Below are 13,998 nucleotides of genomic sequence, written 5' to 3' on the forward strand. Positions count from 1 at the left end.
GAACGTCTTTATCTAAATTATGTAAAAAGACCAAAAGGTCATCAGCAAACATTGCCACTTTAACTTCGTAGTTGTTAATTTTAATTCCCTGTATTTTATCCTTTTGTATGATAGATCTAGCTATAGGCTCTATATATAAATTAAACAGTAAAGGAGATAGTGGACATCCCTGTCTGATTCCTCTTGATAATTTGAAACTTGGTGTAATAAGTCCTGGAATAGATATATGAGATGTAGGAGAATGATATATTGCTTGTATCATATTGAAAAAATTGCCAGTAATAGGGCCAGGCCACTCTATGAAAGGTATTTTCTGCATCAAATGTAATTATTCCAGCCCTTGGATTCGATTGGGGCCTAACCCTGGTCCAATCATGGACTGCCAATATTTTCCTTATATTTATCACCCCATTCTTTCCTTTTATAAAGCCATTATGATGTGGACCTATCAAACTCTATATCACTTTTGCTAACCAAGTTAGTTATTTTTAATTTAGTATAGATTTTTATATCGGCATTGATGAGGGAAATCGGGCGATAATATTTTGGATCTGAAGGGTCTTTATATTTTCTTGGTATCAATTTTATATATGCCTCATTCCCCAATTGCAGACCTTTACCATGCTGATACATACAGTTACAAATATTTAATAAAGCATGTTTTATATGTGGAATGAAAGATTTAAAGAATTCATTTGTGAATCCATGGATTCACAAAAATCATAGCAGTTAACGAATTATATCAGATATATTCAACATCATTATTGTAACAATTCCTTATCTTGATGAAATACCCTATTTATTCTGATGAAACTCTCAATACTAGCAAATTCTAAAGAATGACTTTAAAATTATGAAGCATGTGTGGTGAGAACATTCTTGTCAGTATTTGGAACATCTGTTAAGTAAAAGGTAAATCTTTTTGCCTTTAGGGATGATTTATGAAAGCTAACACAATGGAAACAAAAGGTGATACCAAGGGGAATAATCAGACATAAGCCCCCGTTTAAGGACAAAAAAATGAGTCAGAAATTCTGTAGACATTTATCTGTGCTGCAAAGAATGAGTCACCATGAAATTATTTGAATTTTAACTATAAGACATGGTCCATCCATTGCAAGGAGATTACAGTACAGATGTAGCAATCTTTAACTTGACACCTAACACGTTAAGTACTGTGGCAAGAAACTTTAACTTATCTTTTTCAATGGCTTTTTCAAGTGATAAGTTGTCACGCTGCAGCAAGTTATCAGAGTCAAGTTAAAGTCTGTAAGTCTTTATTGCAAGTGCTAGTGGTCAGCTTTAAAGCTATATTACAAGCTAAGAAACATTTCCAGCAATAAATGAAAAGTGAGATGGGTAGTCAGATTATTTAGTGGGAACAGTGGGCCAGAGGGTCAATATACAAAAATAAGTAAGATTGCAAATACAATGATAAAATATAACACATAATTACTGATATTGTAGTAGTGTCATACCTGCAGGACATCCTGGTTGACCATTCATTTTCATGTAGCCGGGGCAGCATTCATAGAGGACAGTGCTGTTCAGAAGAATACATTTATTAATAAATGCCCAAATGAGCATGTCAATTAAATTATATATTTTGTACAAAAGATCTTAATGGCATCACGACAAACATATTCTAATAGTGTCCTGCTAACATTTTTATACACAAAGGTATTTTTTAATAAATTGTATTTCCAGTAGGTAATGTCATTCCAGTTGAAGAATTACTACTTAGAGACTGTTTTCTGCTGGGATTCATGAATTTAAATCGGTTTCCTACTATAGTTGCAACACCCCAGAAATAGTAAATGATGGCATACTGATCAGGGGGAACCGCACAATCCCTAGAAGGGCTCTGAGACGTTCAGCATTTTCCCTGCACAGCATAACTCCTAACCCCTCCTAAGGCACCGGGCAGAGAAATGCAACTCAGCTCTATTCAAATAATGGGAACTGAGTAGCACTATCCGCACAATATGGGGTCTGGGGTGGCGCTGAGCAGGGAGAAAATTCAAAGCGGCCTCTATACTGCACTAGCGCTGTGACACCTGAGTTCTAGGGATGGGTGGGACCTCAGAGGTCCGACTCCCACTGATGAGCAAGTTATGACATATTCTTGTGATATGCCATAACTTACCCTGGTGTGTAAACCCCTTTAATGGAGACTGTCTGTTCATCTTCCTATAAGCTGCAGCTGAAGTGCAATTGGTTTATACAAAAAGACTGGTCTGAAGCACAAACTTCAGTCTACATCTGAATGGCTGAGGAGAAACAAAGTGTTGGTTGGTCTAGTCAAAGTCCTGACTTTAACCCCAACCGATGAGGAGGAAGAAATGGAAATGAGCAGTTTATGCATAAAAACCCACCAACATGTCTGAATCAAAGTGGTTGTGCAAAAAATGCTGTAAGTGCTGTAAACGACTTACAGTTCTGTATTTGTATTGTATTAAACCATTGTTAAATTATTGCTTCTAACAATAGTACAACTAGTTATTATATTTAAGGAAAAAGTTACTTTTTCACATGGGTGATATTAGGGATATTTTGTATCAGGTTCCTTTTGCCCAAAACCATCAACCAATTATTGAGGAAAATATGTACTAACACGGAACATCTGGAAGGGGACTAATATTTTTTTTCCTATTATGTAGATACCCCCAACATTGAGTCCTTTAATTGATATTATATAACATATGTACTTAATAAATTTCTATTGGCTATTTATCTGTCACATTTGAAAATGATATCTGATATAAGGCTATTGCTAAGAACCTACTAGATACACTTTCATAGCAATTCTAATTTTGTTTTACTGTATTCTGGTCCTACTTTTCTGCCTTCTACTGACCCTTCAATTTGCAGGACTAACCTATTAACTCATAGCCATAAAGTTATTTGGTGTTAGGATAGATAGACATGGTAAATGGGGATCACTGCAATAGCTATATTAGATTTTTGTCATTGGTATTTTTGAATTTTACTGAATGTTTAAAAAATGAGGATTTACTAAGTAAAATATAGATTGTGCCAAAAATGGAGTACATGGCATGCATCAAATTTGTCATGTGTTTTAAAGGGAATGTGTTGCCAGAAAAACATGTTTTGTTTTTTTTAATTAAACATTTAGTGTGTGGGTGATTAAACATTGTTCAAATTTTTTTTATTTTTTTCACGAGTCAGGAAATATTATAAATTAATTCTAATTTATAGTATTACCCATTTCTGGTCACTAGATGGAGCTATTCCCAAAATTGCAGCATTGCAAAATTGGGTAAAAAGCCCTCGCTCTAGTGAGCTCTCAGCATCCCCCCCCTCCTTTATCCTGGCTGGTGCCGGGATAAACGAGGGGTTTGAACGGTGTAACCTCCTACACTGTGTGTCGCCATTTTTTGAGCTAACACACAGTGTAGTAGGTTTACATACAGTAGTAAACACACACAAACACGAACATACATTGAAATCTCTTACCTGCTCCTGCCGCCGCGGCTCCCTCCGGCCCGTCCGCTCCGTCTGCTGCCGCTGGTCCAAGTGCACAAGTCCGGAAGCCGCGACCGGAAGTAGTAATATTACTGTCCGGCCGCGACTTCCGGTCCACAGGAAAATGGCGCCGGACGGCGCCAATTTCAAATTGGACTGTATGGGAGCGGCGCATGCGCAGTTCCCACACAGACGCCGTACACACAAGTGAATGGGACGGGAGCCGTTCGCAGTCCCTATGGGACTGTGGCTGCCGTATTCCATGTCTGTATGTGTCGTTAATCGACACATACAGAAATGGAACAAAAAATGGCAGCCCCCATAGGGAAGAAAAAGTGTAAAAATAAGAAAAAGTAAAACACAAACACACAAATAAATATAAACGTTTTTAATAAAGCACTAACATCTTTAACATATAAAAAAATAATTTGTGATGACACTGTTCCTTTAAAGAATTTTTGTGTCTGCCTTGACAGTTTTTAAAACAGTCTAGGAAAAATGTCATAGCTGAGAGGTCTCATATTATGTGCCAATTTTATTTTGAAGTACAATGAGGTGGCAAAAGAAAGAGAAGAATGTCTAACAAGCCTAGCGATTTGCTTCAGATTTATCATGCCACATGCGTCATTTTGACATCATAGAGGGGGATCCTCTATAAAACACAGTGGAGTCTGAATTGTTTTCACGTAATGATACTCTACATTTTGCCTGCCGTGTCTGAAATTTATCTACCCCTAGCAAAAACAACTGTTTGCCAGGAGTCTCGGATCTCAGAATAAAGGGGTTTTGTGTTGAGACAATCCCTTAAAATATGTCAATACATGATCTATGTGAAGGCAATATATTAGCGATACGCATGGGCTCTTGAATGATGGACTAATAAACAGAATAAACAGTTCTTTTACATATGACACAATGATAATGCCCAGACATTTTAAGGCAGTTTATGGAAAAGATGTACAAGAGATAGAAACATGGACACGTTCAAAATTTTTATATTTTAAGCTATTACAGTTTTAAGAATTTTCAGGAAAAGTCACTATAATTGTGAATCTAATAATGTTTTTGGTGTCAACTCTAGATAGCAGTTCAGCTTTTACTCCATGTCCAGTGGATCTTTGAGTGGATCGCTAAACAACTAATATCTCCATAGTTATACAGAAATGTTTTTGTATTCGTCAGACTGGATACAAAACACTTAACTTGCTCCTTGTGTGTGTTCAATATCATATGTACAACATGCCAATGTAAGGAAGACCTCATATGACCTCCCATAGCAGCAATATGAAATGTATATATCCAGCCTTGTTACATCTGCACTACATCAATTAGTATGGCAAAAGGCCAAATAAAGTAAATTTTCCTGCAGATTAAAAAAGTCTGTAGAATAGGTTCATATTACGAAATAATTCCCTTATGAAAGCAGAATTGGGATCTTTGACGCTGAAAGCATGAGATCATAAAACTAAATTTGGTGATCATTGTGCAATGGGCCTTTGTGTAACATGATAACATTTTTACAGATTTTGAAGGACATGCATATTTTACAAAATAACTCTTGTTCAGTAAAGAGATCTGGGTGAAAGCCAATGGGATTTAAGCATACTATTATATAAGCTGTGCAGCTATTAATACACACATCAGAGAATAGCTTAAAAAGAACCGAGAGCCAAATAAAAAAGTAAACAGGAAAGATTATTCCAATCAGAAAAACTTTACATTTTAACATTTTTTAAAAATGTTTAAAGTTTCATCACATGGTAAAATGTTCTATTCTGTCTATAGAACTCCTCATGAGATGGATAATGTTCTATTACAGATCCGTATTTACCGCTTATACTACAGGGTGAAATACTGGTCCATATTACAGCGTTTCAGCATCCATTATCTTAAATATGGCAAATAACGCTCTTTAATAGAAAATGTGTACATTGGCGAAACCCTGAGGAATCAAATTTTCACTGATTCACTCATCTCTAGATCTCAAAGCAAGTCTATATACTGTAATAATACAATGTGCGGTACACACCAAGCATGACATTTTAGTTGTCAAATAGTGCCCAAGTAGTATAATCAGCATTTGGGTCCCATCAGTGGTCACATTTTTTTATGGCATTTGTACCCTTTCATAATATGAACTACATTGCCACACTTTTATTTTAACAAAGTTAAACTGAGCTTCGAACATAGGTGTAAATTTAAGCTCTTGCCCGTCAATGCAAAATCTATAACAGGGCCTCCCAGCTACCATGTAACATTTATAATGCTAGTGTCTTGGGGCCAAGGATCATTGTGCCGTCACAGGCTCCAGGGTTCAGATGTGGCTCCTCAATCTCTACTCTCTATTGTCACTCTCCTAACTTTGAATCTTCTGTTGTGTTTCGGTAAATGTACTATGTGTTTGTGTACACCCTTGCTTTTATCCACGACTGACCATGTACTTGAAATACTGAAAATGTATAATTAGAAGTGGAGATTTTACAGAACACTGAATTAATTTAACACTACTCTCTATATTTTTACATTAGACATGTTTAACTTTCTTCTCCCTCGTTTTTTATTCATTTCTACTTCTAAACTTGAAGATTCTGCTAAAACAGATTATTTTTATTTCAGATTAATGTAATCCACTACTGAAAATCATTAATTGCCACAAAGCTCGGCGAAAATCCAAACCAAAGTGTAGTGCAGACACAAGGGAGAGGAGATTATACAAAGTTTAAAAACAGGAAAGGCAAGAGCAGCCTAGAAAAATAGATCTTATCTGCCTAAACTAATAAATCAAAATGGAAACATAGTCTGTAATAGAGCTGCAAACAGGGGCTTAACTAGAATTCAGAGGGCCCCATAGCAAAAACGAGATGGCCCCCACCACCTAGTGACAGGAAACTGAAACAGCAGCATATATAGTAATAATTAAAATGTATGGATAATAGCACTATGGTACCCACATAGTAGTGCTGGATAGCAAAAAGCCACCAACTTGTTCTTCGCAAAAAAGAACAATGTTCTGGCACCAGAGTGGCCCCCTTCAACCTCTGGGCCGCATAGCAGCTGCTATCGCTGCTATGACTATAGTTAAGCCCATGGCTGCCAATTATAAGTGGTAAATACAGGGTGGGCCATTTATATGGATACACCTAAATAAAATGGGAATGGTTGGTGATATTAACTTCCTGTTTGTGGCACATTAGTATATGGGAGGGGGGAAACTTTTCAAGCTGGGTGTTGACCATGGTGGCCATTTTGAAGTCGGCCATTTTGTATCCAACTTTAGTTTTTTCAATGGGAAGAGAGTCATGTGACACATCAAACTTATCGAGAATTTCACAAGAAAAACAATCGTGTGCTTGGTTTTAACGTTACTCTATTCTTTCATGAGTTATTTACAAGTTTCTGACCACTTATAAAATGTGTTCAAAGTGCTGCCCATTGTGTTGGATTGTCAATGCAACCCTCTTCTCCCACTCTTCACACACTGATAGCAACACGGCAGAAGAAATGCTAGCACAGGCTTCCAGTATCCGTAGTTTCAGTTGCTGCACATCTCGTATCTTCACAGCATAGACAATTGCCTTCAGATGACCCCAAAGATAAAAGTCTAAGGGGGTCAGATCAGGAGACCTAGGGGGCCATTCAACTGGCCCACGACGACCAATCCACTTTCCAGGAAACTGTTCATCTAGGAATGCTCGGACCTGACACCCATAATGACATAAATAACTCATTAAAGAATAAAGTAACGTTAAAACCAAGCACACCATTGTTTTTCTTGTGAAATTCTCGATAAGTTTGATGTGTCACATGACCCTCTTCCCATTGAAAAAACTAAAGTTGGATACAAAATGGCCGACTTCAAAATGGCCGCCATGGTCAACACCCAGCTTGAAAAGTTTCCCCCCTCCCATATACTAATGTGCCACAAACAGGAAGTTAATATCACCAACCATTCTCATTTTATTTAGGTGTATCCATATAAATGGCCCACCCTGTACATTGTATCATTGTGCATTGCTAGTCCACTAGATTAAAGTGAATGTGTATCTATAGAGCCAGATAATTATTAGGAGACTGTATATAATAACAGCATGCAATGTCAATCAGCTGCTTCTAAGGCCAGCAAGATATTGTCGTGTATTAAAAGAGGCATGGACTCGCGGGATAGGGATATAATATTACCACTTTACAAGTCATTAGTGCGGCCTCATCTAGAATAGGCAGTTTAGTTCTGAGCTCATGGAAAGGATGCCCTGGAGTTGGAAAAAATACAAAGAAGTGCAACTAAACTAATAAGGGGCATGGAGAATCTAAGTTATGAGGAAAGATTAAAAGAATTAAACCTATTTAGCCTTGAAAAGAGACGACTAAGAGGGGAAAAGATTAACTTGTATAAATATATGAATCGCCCATACAAGAAATATAGTGAAAAACTGTTCCATGTAAAATCCCCTCAAGAGACAAGGGGGCACTCCCTCCGACTGGAGAAAAAAAGGTTCAATCTCCAGAGGCGACAAGCCTTCTTTACTGTGAGAACTGTGAATCTGTGGAATAGCCGACCGCAGGAGCTGGTCACAGCAGGGACAGTAGATGGCTTTAAAAAAAGGCTTAGATAATTTCCTAGAATAAAAAAATATCAGCTCATATGTCAATGTATAGAATTCTTGTTTGAATGTTGATCCAGTTGGATTAAACCTTCCTCTGGATCAATAGGGGTAAAACATAGTTCTATAATTTATCCCATGCCTTCTATTTCTCCCATCCCTTGGTTGAACTTGATGGAGAAATTTCTTTTTTTGACCATACTAACTATGTAACTATATAGCAATTCCTTAAAGGGATTGTCTCGCCAAGATAAACAAAGCTGGTGTGTCAGTCAGATGATCGCTGCGGGTCTGGCTTCTCTAAACCCTAGTGATCAGCTGTTATCACCGGAGGAACCTGACTCTTGCCACTCATTTCAAATGAATGGCCAGCCACGTAATACATGGAAGGGGAAGGTCCACCAGAGCATGAGTCACTCTTACAGAGTGACTCTAGTTTCTGGCTCATAGATGGGGGTACTGAGGTAAGTACTCCCCTCGATGATGTCCAAATTCCCTAATAGGACATACGGATAAATGTTGTCTTTATGAGACAACCCCCTTAAAGTGGCTGTTTTTCGATAATCCTTTTTTTACTTTTATGACCTTTCAATTAGACTGGTCATCAAGGAATGGGGGTTAAACTTCTAGGACAACCCATTCCAGACCAGAGAGTTGGTTGCAAAATTAATGAGACAATTGGAAAAAGTCGAACATACAGGTTAGCCTGTTTCCGACATTTCCATTCACTGGTGTATTATAGCTTATTTAGTTATGGTTTATATCAGGGTGTCTTCTGGTGAACTGATAGCTGTATCACTATCTTGTAAAGTCAGTAATTCCCAATTAATTTATAGGCTGAATGTTTGTCAGATAACAAAGTTGTCTTCATTATAACTTAAAATAAAACTTCTGGAAAAAAAGCTTGCACTGTGTTATGCCTTATGCTGGGCCTAAGTGTGCATGACAGAGGGATTCTTTATTTGGTGTAGTCCCTGTGTCATGTACCACTCCTTTAGGCCCAATACTAGATGTAACACAGTGTATACGTTTTGCCTGGAATGTTCCTTTAGTTGCAGAATTATCTGTAATTTTGTGGAATAGATAACTGTACAATATAGAATAAAATGAGTAGAGTGACTTTATTTAGTAATCTACATTTCAAAGGATTAGTTTAACTATAAATTATAGCAACTTTAGCCATGGCTTACTGTGGTTGCATTATATCTTTATGTTAAATTTAGCATTCTTTGTGACCATGGTGGTACATCAATGGCAGTTATAGTCCTTTCCATTAGGTAATGCTCATAAATAGAGGATTAAAGTTATTCAAAATGTTTCTAGAGGTCCTAATAACTAATAAGTGATGTTAAGTAGTGAATAAGGGGAAGACATTTCCTATCAGTTATCCTACTGAAGAACATTATAGATTGCATTCAACTGCGCTACAAAAGTAGAGAAGAGAGAATTTAATTTTAATGTTCCTTTAAGTTGTGCTGACAAGAATAAACTAGAGCTGAAGAACATGAGAACTTTGGAGAGAAAAAGTGACTATGTGGAATGTAGACAATGATAACTTTGATCAATGCTGGATTCCCACCTTGACTTACAGAAGAAAGGTAAATTATACAACACAAATGGAGAAAGAATATCAGGGTATACGCATAAAAAAAAAGTTACCGGTACATGGTTTGGCTTAATATAGTATACCCCGACTAAAGATAGCTGAATCCTAAGTTCAAGATTTACAGCAAATAAGGCTGTCTAAGGCTGAGTTCACATGTGGTGGATACCCTGTGTAGAAGATGCGTGAATTTTGGCTTGTATTCAGACACACCAGGTTTGGGATTTAGAGCAATTGAGGATTATTTCAACAACGAATGCTAATTTATAGCTTAAAGGGGGGGGAGGTGCATAGGCAAGGAAATTTGGGTCCCTTCTTGGTCCTACTTCATGCAACCTCAACCTCCCCTATTCTGGAGCCAATATTCCCTATAGGAGAGTAGTGTGACATCATGCTGGTTCCCCACTGCAATTCCCCTGGAGAGAGGAGTGCTGTGCAGGCCGACAGGGACGGGGGTGTTACCATCCACTGCTGGCGTCCCCATCTTTTTAGCCACATACCTCTGCCTTTGCAGTATGTACATCCTTGATAGCCAGTAGTACTATTGAAAAGTTCTCAATTTAAACCATCTATCGCCAATACTAAATGAATCTTGATGCTAACCCGAAGGCTTGATAGCAATGCTTTTCTGTCATGTGTCTTGTCAGCTATACTTAACAAATATTTTAAACCAACTCAGTCCCCATCCCCCACACAGATATATATAGCAAGTTGAGATGTGAAGATCCATATAGTTTTATACATTTGTTTAAGCATGTTTAGCTCATTTCCGCAGGGAAAAGCTACACGTAGAGTATCTCTGTCCCAGTATTGATATGAACCTTGCAAAATACCTTTCATGTTCTTGCATGCAATTATTCATCTAGAAGCAAAAGTTCAAAAAAGCTCACAATCTTAATACACACATCAAAGGTGACGTCCTACTTAGGCAGTAGAAGGTTTAAATACACAGTTTCCAGCATTTCAAGATAATTTCCTCAACACTTTTGCTAAGCTGTTATGTCTAAATCTATCACACAGAGGACTGTCTCAGAGAACCTGGCAGGACTATATTTCCTATCATAAGTAATTGTCAGATTTGTCAGAAATATTTTTATCTTTTTGTGCCGTTCATTGTGCAGATCAATACTAAAAGAGAAGGGAAACATTTCTAGGGACAATATTGGTACCCTGACATTTGAACCAAAGCTATATTCAACCGGTCCGTGCTGGATTGAAAGTAATTTGCACAAAAGATTAGGGAACTAGATTAATATCAAGTACATGATGCAGTGTTAGCAACAAAATTGTTCCTGAGGATTTGTAAATGGAGCAGGATAACCAGGAGGATTCAAGATCTGCCAATGGCCCTATATTTTTGTACACTGCTGTTTATGGCAGACTGCAAATAAGACACACAATATGGACCGTTGCACAATTGTTTATAGCCTGTCTATAACCTGGCAGTGAAGAAGCATTTTCCTGGATCGTTTAAAACCCAACTCATCTTTCATGGCTTGGAGCCTTATTGCTTTGTGCTCTATATTCTGTAGTTAAAGGGCCTCTCTGTAGCAAGGCGAGACATTGCAGAAGTGCCACCCAATGAGGAGAACACAGAGTTTTATTCTGCTCAGTAGAAAACTTTAGATATTCTTTAGCAAATTAAACCACAACAGAACCAAATTCTTTCCTTTAACCAAATATATTGCTTGTATAAAATGAGTGATATATTCTTCTTCTTCATACATAACATCCCTATATATTGCTTGTAAAACAGGAACTGGTCTACTCTATTCTAGCCAGTAATGGTCTAACATGTTTTAACTAGCAATAGTCTACAAAATTCTAACTGGTAATGGAGTGCCATATTCTAACCAGTAATGGTCTACCATGTCTTAACTAGTAGTGGTCTATCATTTTCTAATAAGTAATGGTCTAACATGTTCTAACCGGTAATGGTCTACCATATTCTAATGGGTAATTGTCTACAATATTCTACTCTGTAATGGTCTACCATGTTTTAACTAGTAATGGTCTACCATGTTCTAACCATTAATGATCTACCATGTTTTAGCTGATAATGGTCTACCATATTCTAACCAGTAATCATCTACCATGTTCTAGCTGATAATGGTCTACCATATTCTAACAAGTAATGGTCTAACATGTTGTTACTGGTAATGGTCTACCATGTTCTAATAGGTAATGATCTACCCATATTCTAATCTGTAATGGTCTACCGTATTCAGCAAATAGCAGCATCATAAAAATTAAATCAATATAAAATGTGCCATGCACACTACTTATTTCCACATATAATGGCATGGTATCTTAGTGGTTGGCATTGTTGCCATGTAACACTGGGATGAAGGGTTTAAAGTCAACCTGGGTAACATCTGCATGGAGTTTGCATGTTCTGCCAGCATGGATTCCTCCCATACTCTGAAATCATGCCTAGGTTAATTGGCATTCTATAAAGATGAGCCTGAGATAATGATGGCTGACCAAGTAACACATGGATGTGCCAGGTCTGTCAGAGTGAGAGCTGATCTTTGTTAGTGCCTCTCTGCCCTGGCTAATAGTGGGGTCCGAAGAAGGGGGCCCCTCTCTGAGACATCTATATGCCTTAATAGGGTTTATAAAAAGGGGTGGTCTTCATGAGATAACCCTTTTAAAAACATATTCTTTATGTTTAGAAACAACAACATTTCTATAAATCATCTTATTTAAGAATTGCTTAGTTTTTGATGCATGACATATGGTCTGCCAATTGGCATATCTATATATGTACTTTAGTATCTGAAATGTTACACAGTACATGTATACCTTGCTTTTAATGGTGCCTTGGGAGATAATCCCTTACATCCTGTGGCATAAACAGAAATAATATTCTCTTTGTTCTAACTTCAAAATTATTTAATTTCACCGATTCCCTTTTACTTATGTGAAATGTGCTAACACTACCTCATTTACAGGCAGGATTTGTTCTAACTTGTGATTTTAACAGAGAACAGATGTAAAATTTAAAGGTATAACTCAAATTATGATTTCATGGTGAGGGGTTTCTTTTCCTCTGGATATTTTACAACAGGAACTGCACAAGATTTTCAGACTCACAAATTCTGACAATACAGATCATGTTACATTACACAGTGTAATTTAAGATTTAATGCACAAGGGTAGAGGTAAACTAAACTAGACTTTAAGTGCAACACTCAACATGAGACTCTAAGAAGAAAAACAACAACAAAAGAAAACAATATATGTATATATATATATATATATATATATATATATATATACATACATACATATATATTCTGAGCTTAGAGTCCTCCTTAGTATAGAGTCTTTAACTCTCTCTCTCTCTTTATATATATATATATATATATATATATATATATATATATATACACACATATATATATATATATATATATATATATATATATATATATATACACACACAGCAGGGCAGATTTACAGGCAGTATAACCTTAAACCAGGCAGTTAGAAAATGTGCCAAATTTATCACCGTGGTGCATGCTGTATGATAAATTTGCCACATATTTCTAGGCATGCTAGACCCATTTTTCTTCCTTATACCAACTCTTGATTACGTTAGTTTTTGTTTGTTGCACTTTGGCACATTTTAAGCCATGTCCCATTTTCTAGACACTTTTTAAATGTGAGGCGCAAGCAGCTGTTCTTAAATTAGTCTAAATTGAAACGTGCCGAATTTTGACACGTTCTAGAAGCAGACACAGTAGTAAATCTGCCTCAATAAGTTCAATGTACTTGTGTCTTAGTGATAAATCATAATCAACTTGCATTTTGAGGCCATTTCACTATTCACTAAGAATCTGAAAACCACTCAAAAAGTGGAGAAACATCTTCAAGAGTTCTACGCGAATTCCAGTTGACTTTATTATTTCCTGTTGCTTATATAGTGCAAACATATTCTACAAAGCTGTACAGAGATTGTCACCAAATCAGTCCCTGTCCCTGATGGGCCTCACAATCTAATTTCCCCATTTCAGGCACACACATACACACCAGGAGCGAATTCATATGAAGTCAATTAACCCATCGGTATGTTTTTGGAGGGGAAGTGGAAAACCAGCGTCCCTGAAGGAAACTCACAAAAACACAGAACATACAATACGCCTTGCAGATGCAGTCCTTGGTAAGATTCAAAACCAGGACCCAAGTCACTGTGCCTCCCCGGATTTAGCAATTATATATATGGCATGACTTAGATGAATGAAAGTCTCGATAGGCATACAATATGTTACTTTAGCTTCATTATTCTTGCATACATCTTTACAA

General features: G+C 37.0%; 1 protein-coding gene across 4 annotated transcripts in view; it reads right to left on the minus strand.

Annotated features, from left to right (window-relative positions):
• POSTN (periostin) overlaps positions 1-13,998 on the minus strand; it is a 90,526-nt gene that overhangs the window by 37,754 nt on the left and 38,774 nt on the right. For all 4 annotated transcript variants that reach the window (XM_075851739.1, XM_075851737.1, XM_075851738.1 and 1 more), the window contains exon 3: positions 1,479-1,543. In XM_075851739.1, coding sequence (XP_075707854.1) covers positions 1,479-1,543 — 65 coding nt within the window. The remainder of the gene's footprint in view (positions 1-1,478; positions 1,544-13,998) is intronic.

This window comes from Rhinoderma darwinii, chromosome 2 (assembly GCF_050947455.1).
Source record: "Rhinoderma darwinii isolate aRhiDar2 chromosome 2, aRhiDar2.hap1, whole genome shotgun sequence".
Taxonomy (NCBI): domain Eukaryota; kingdom Metazoa; phylum Chordata; class Amphibia; order Anura; family Rhinodermatidae; genus Rhinoderma; species Rhinoderma darwinii.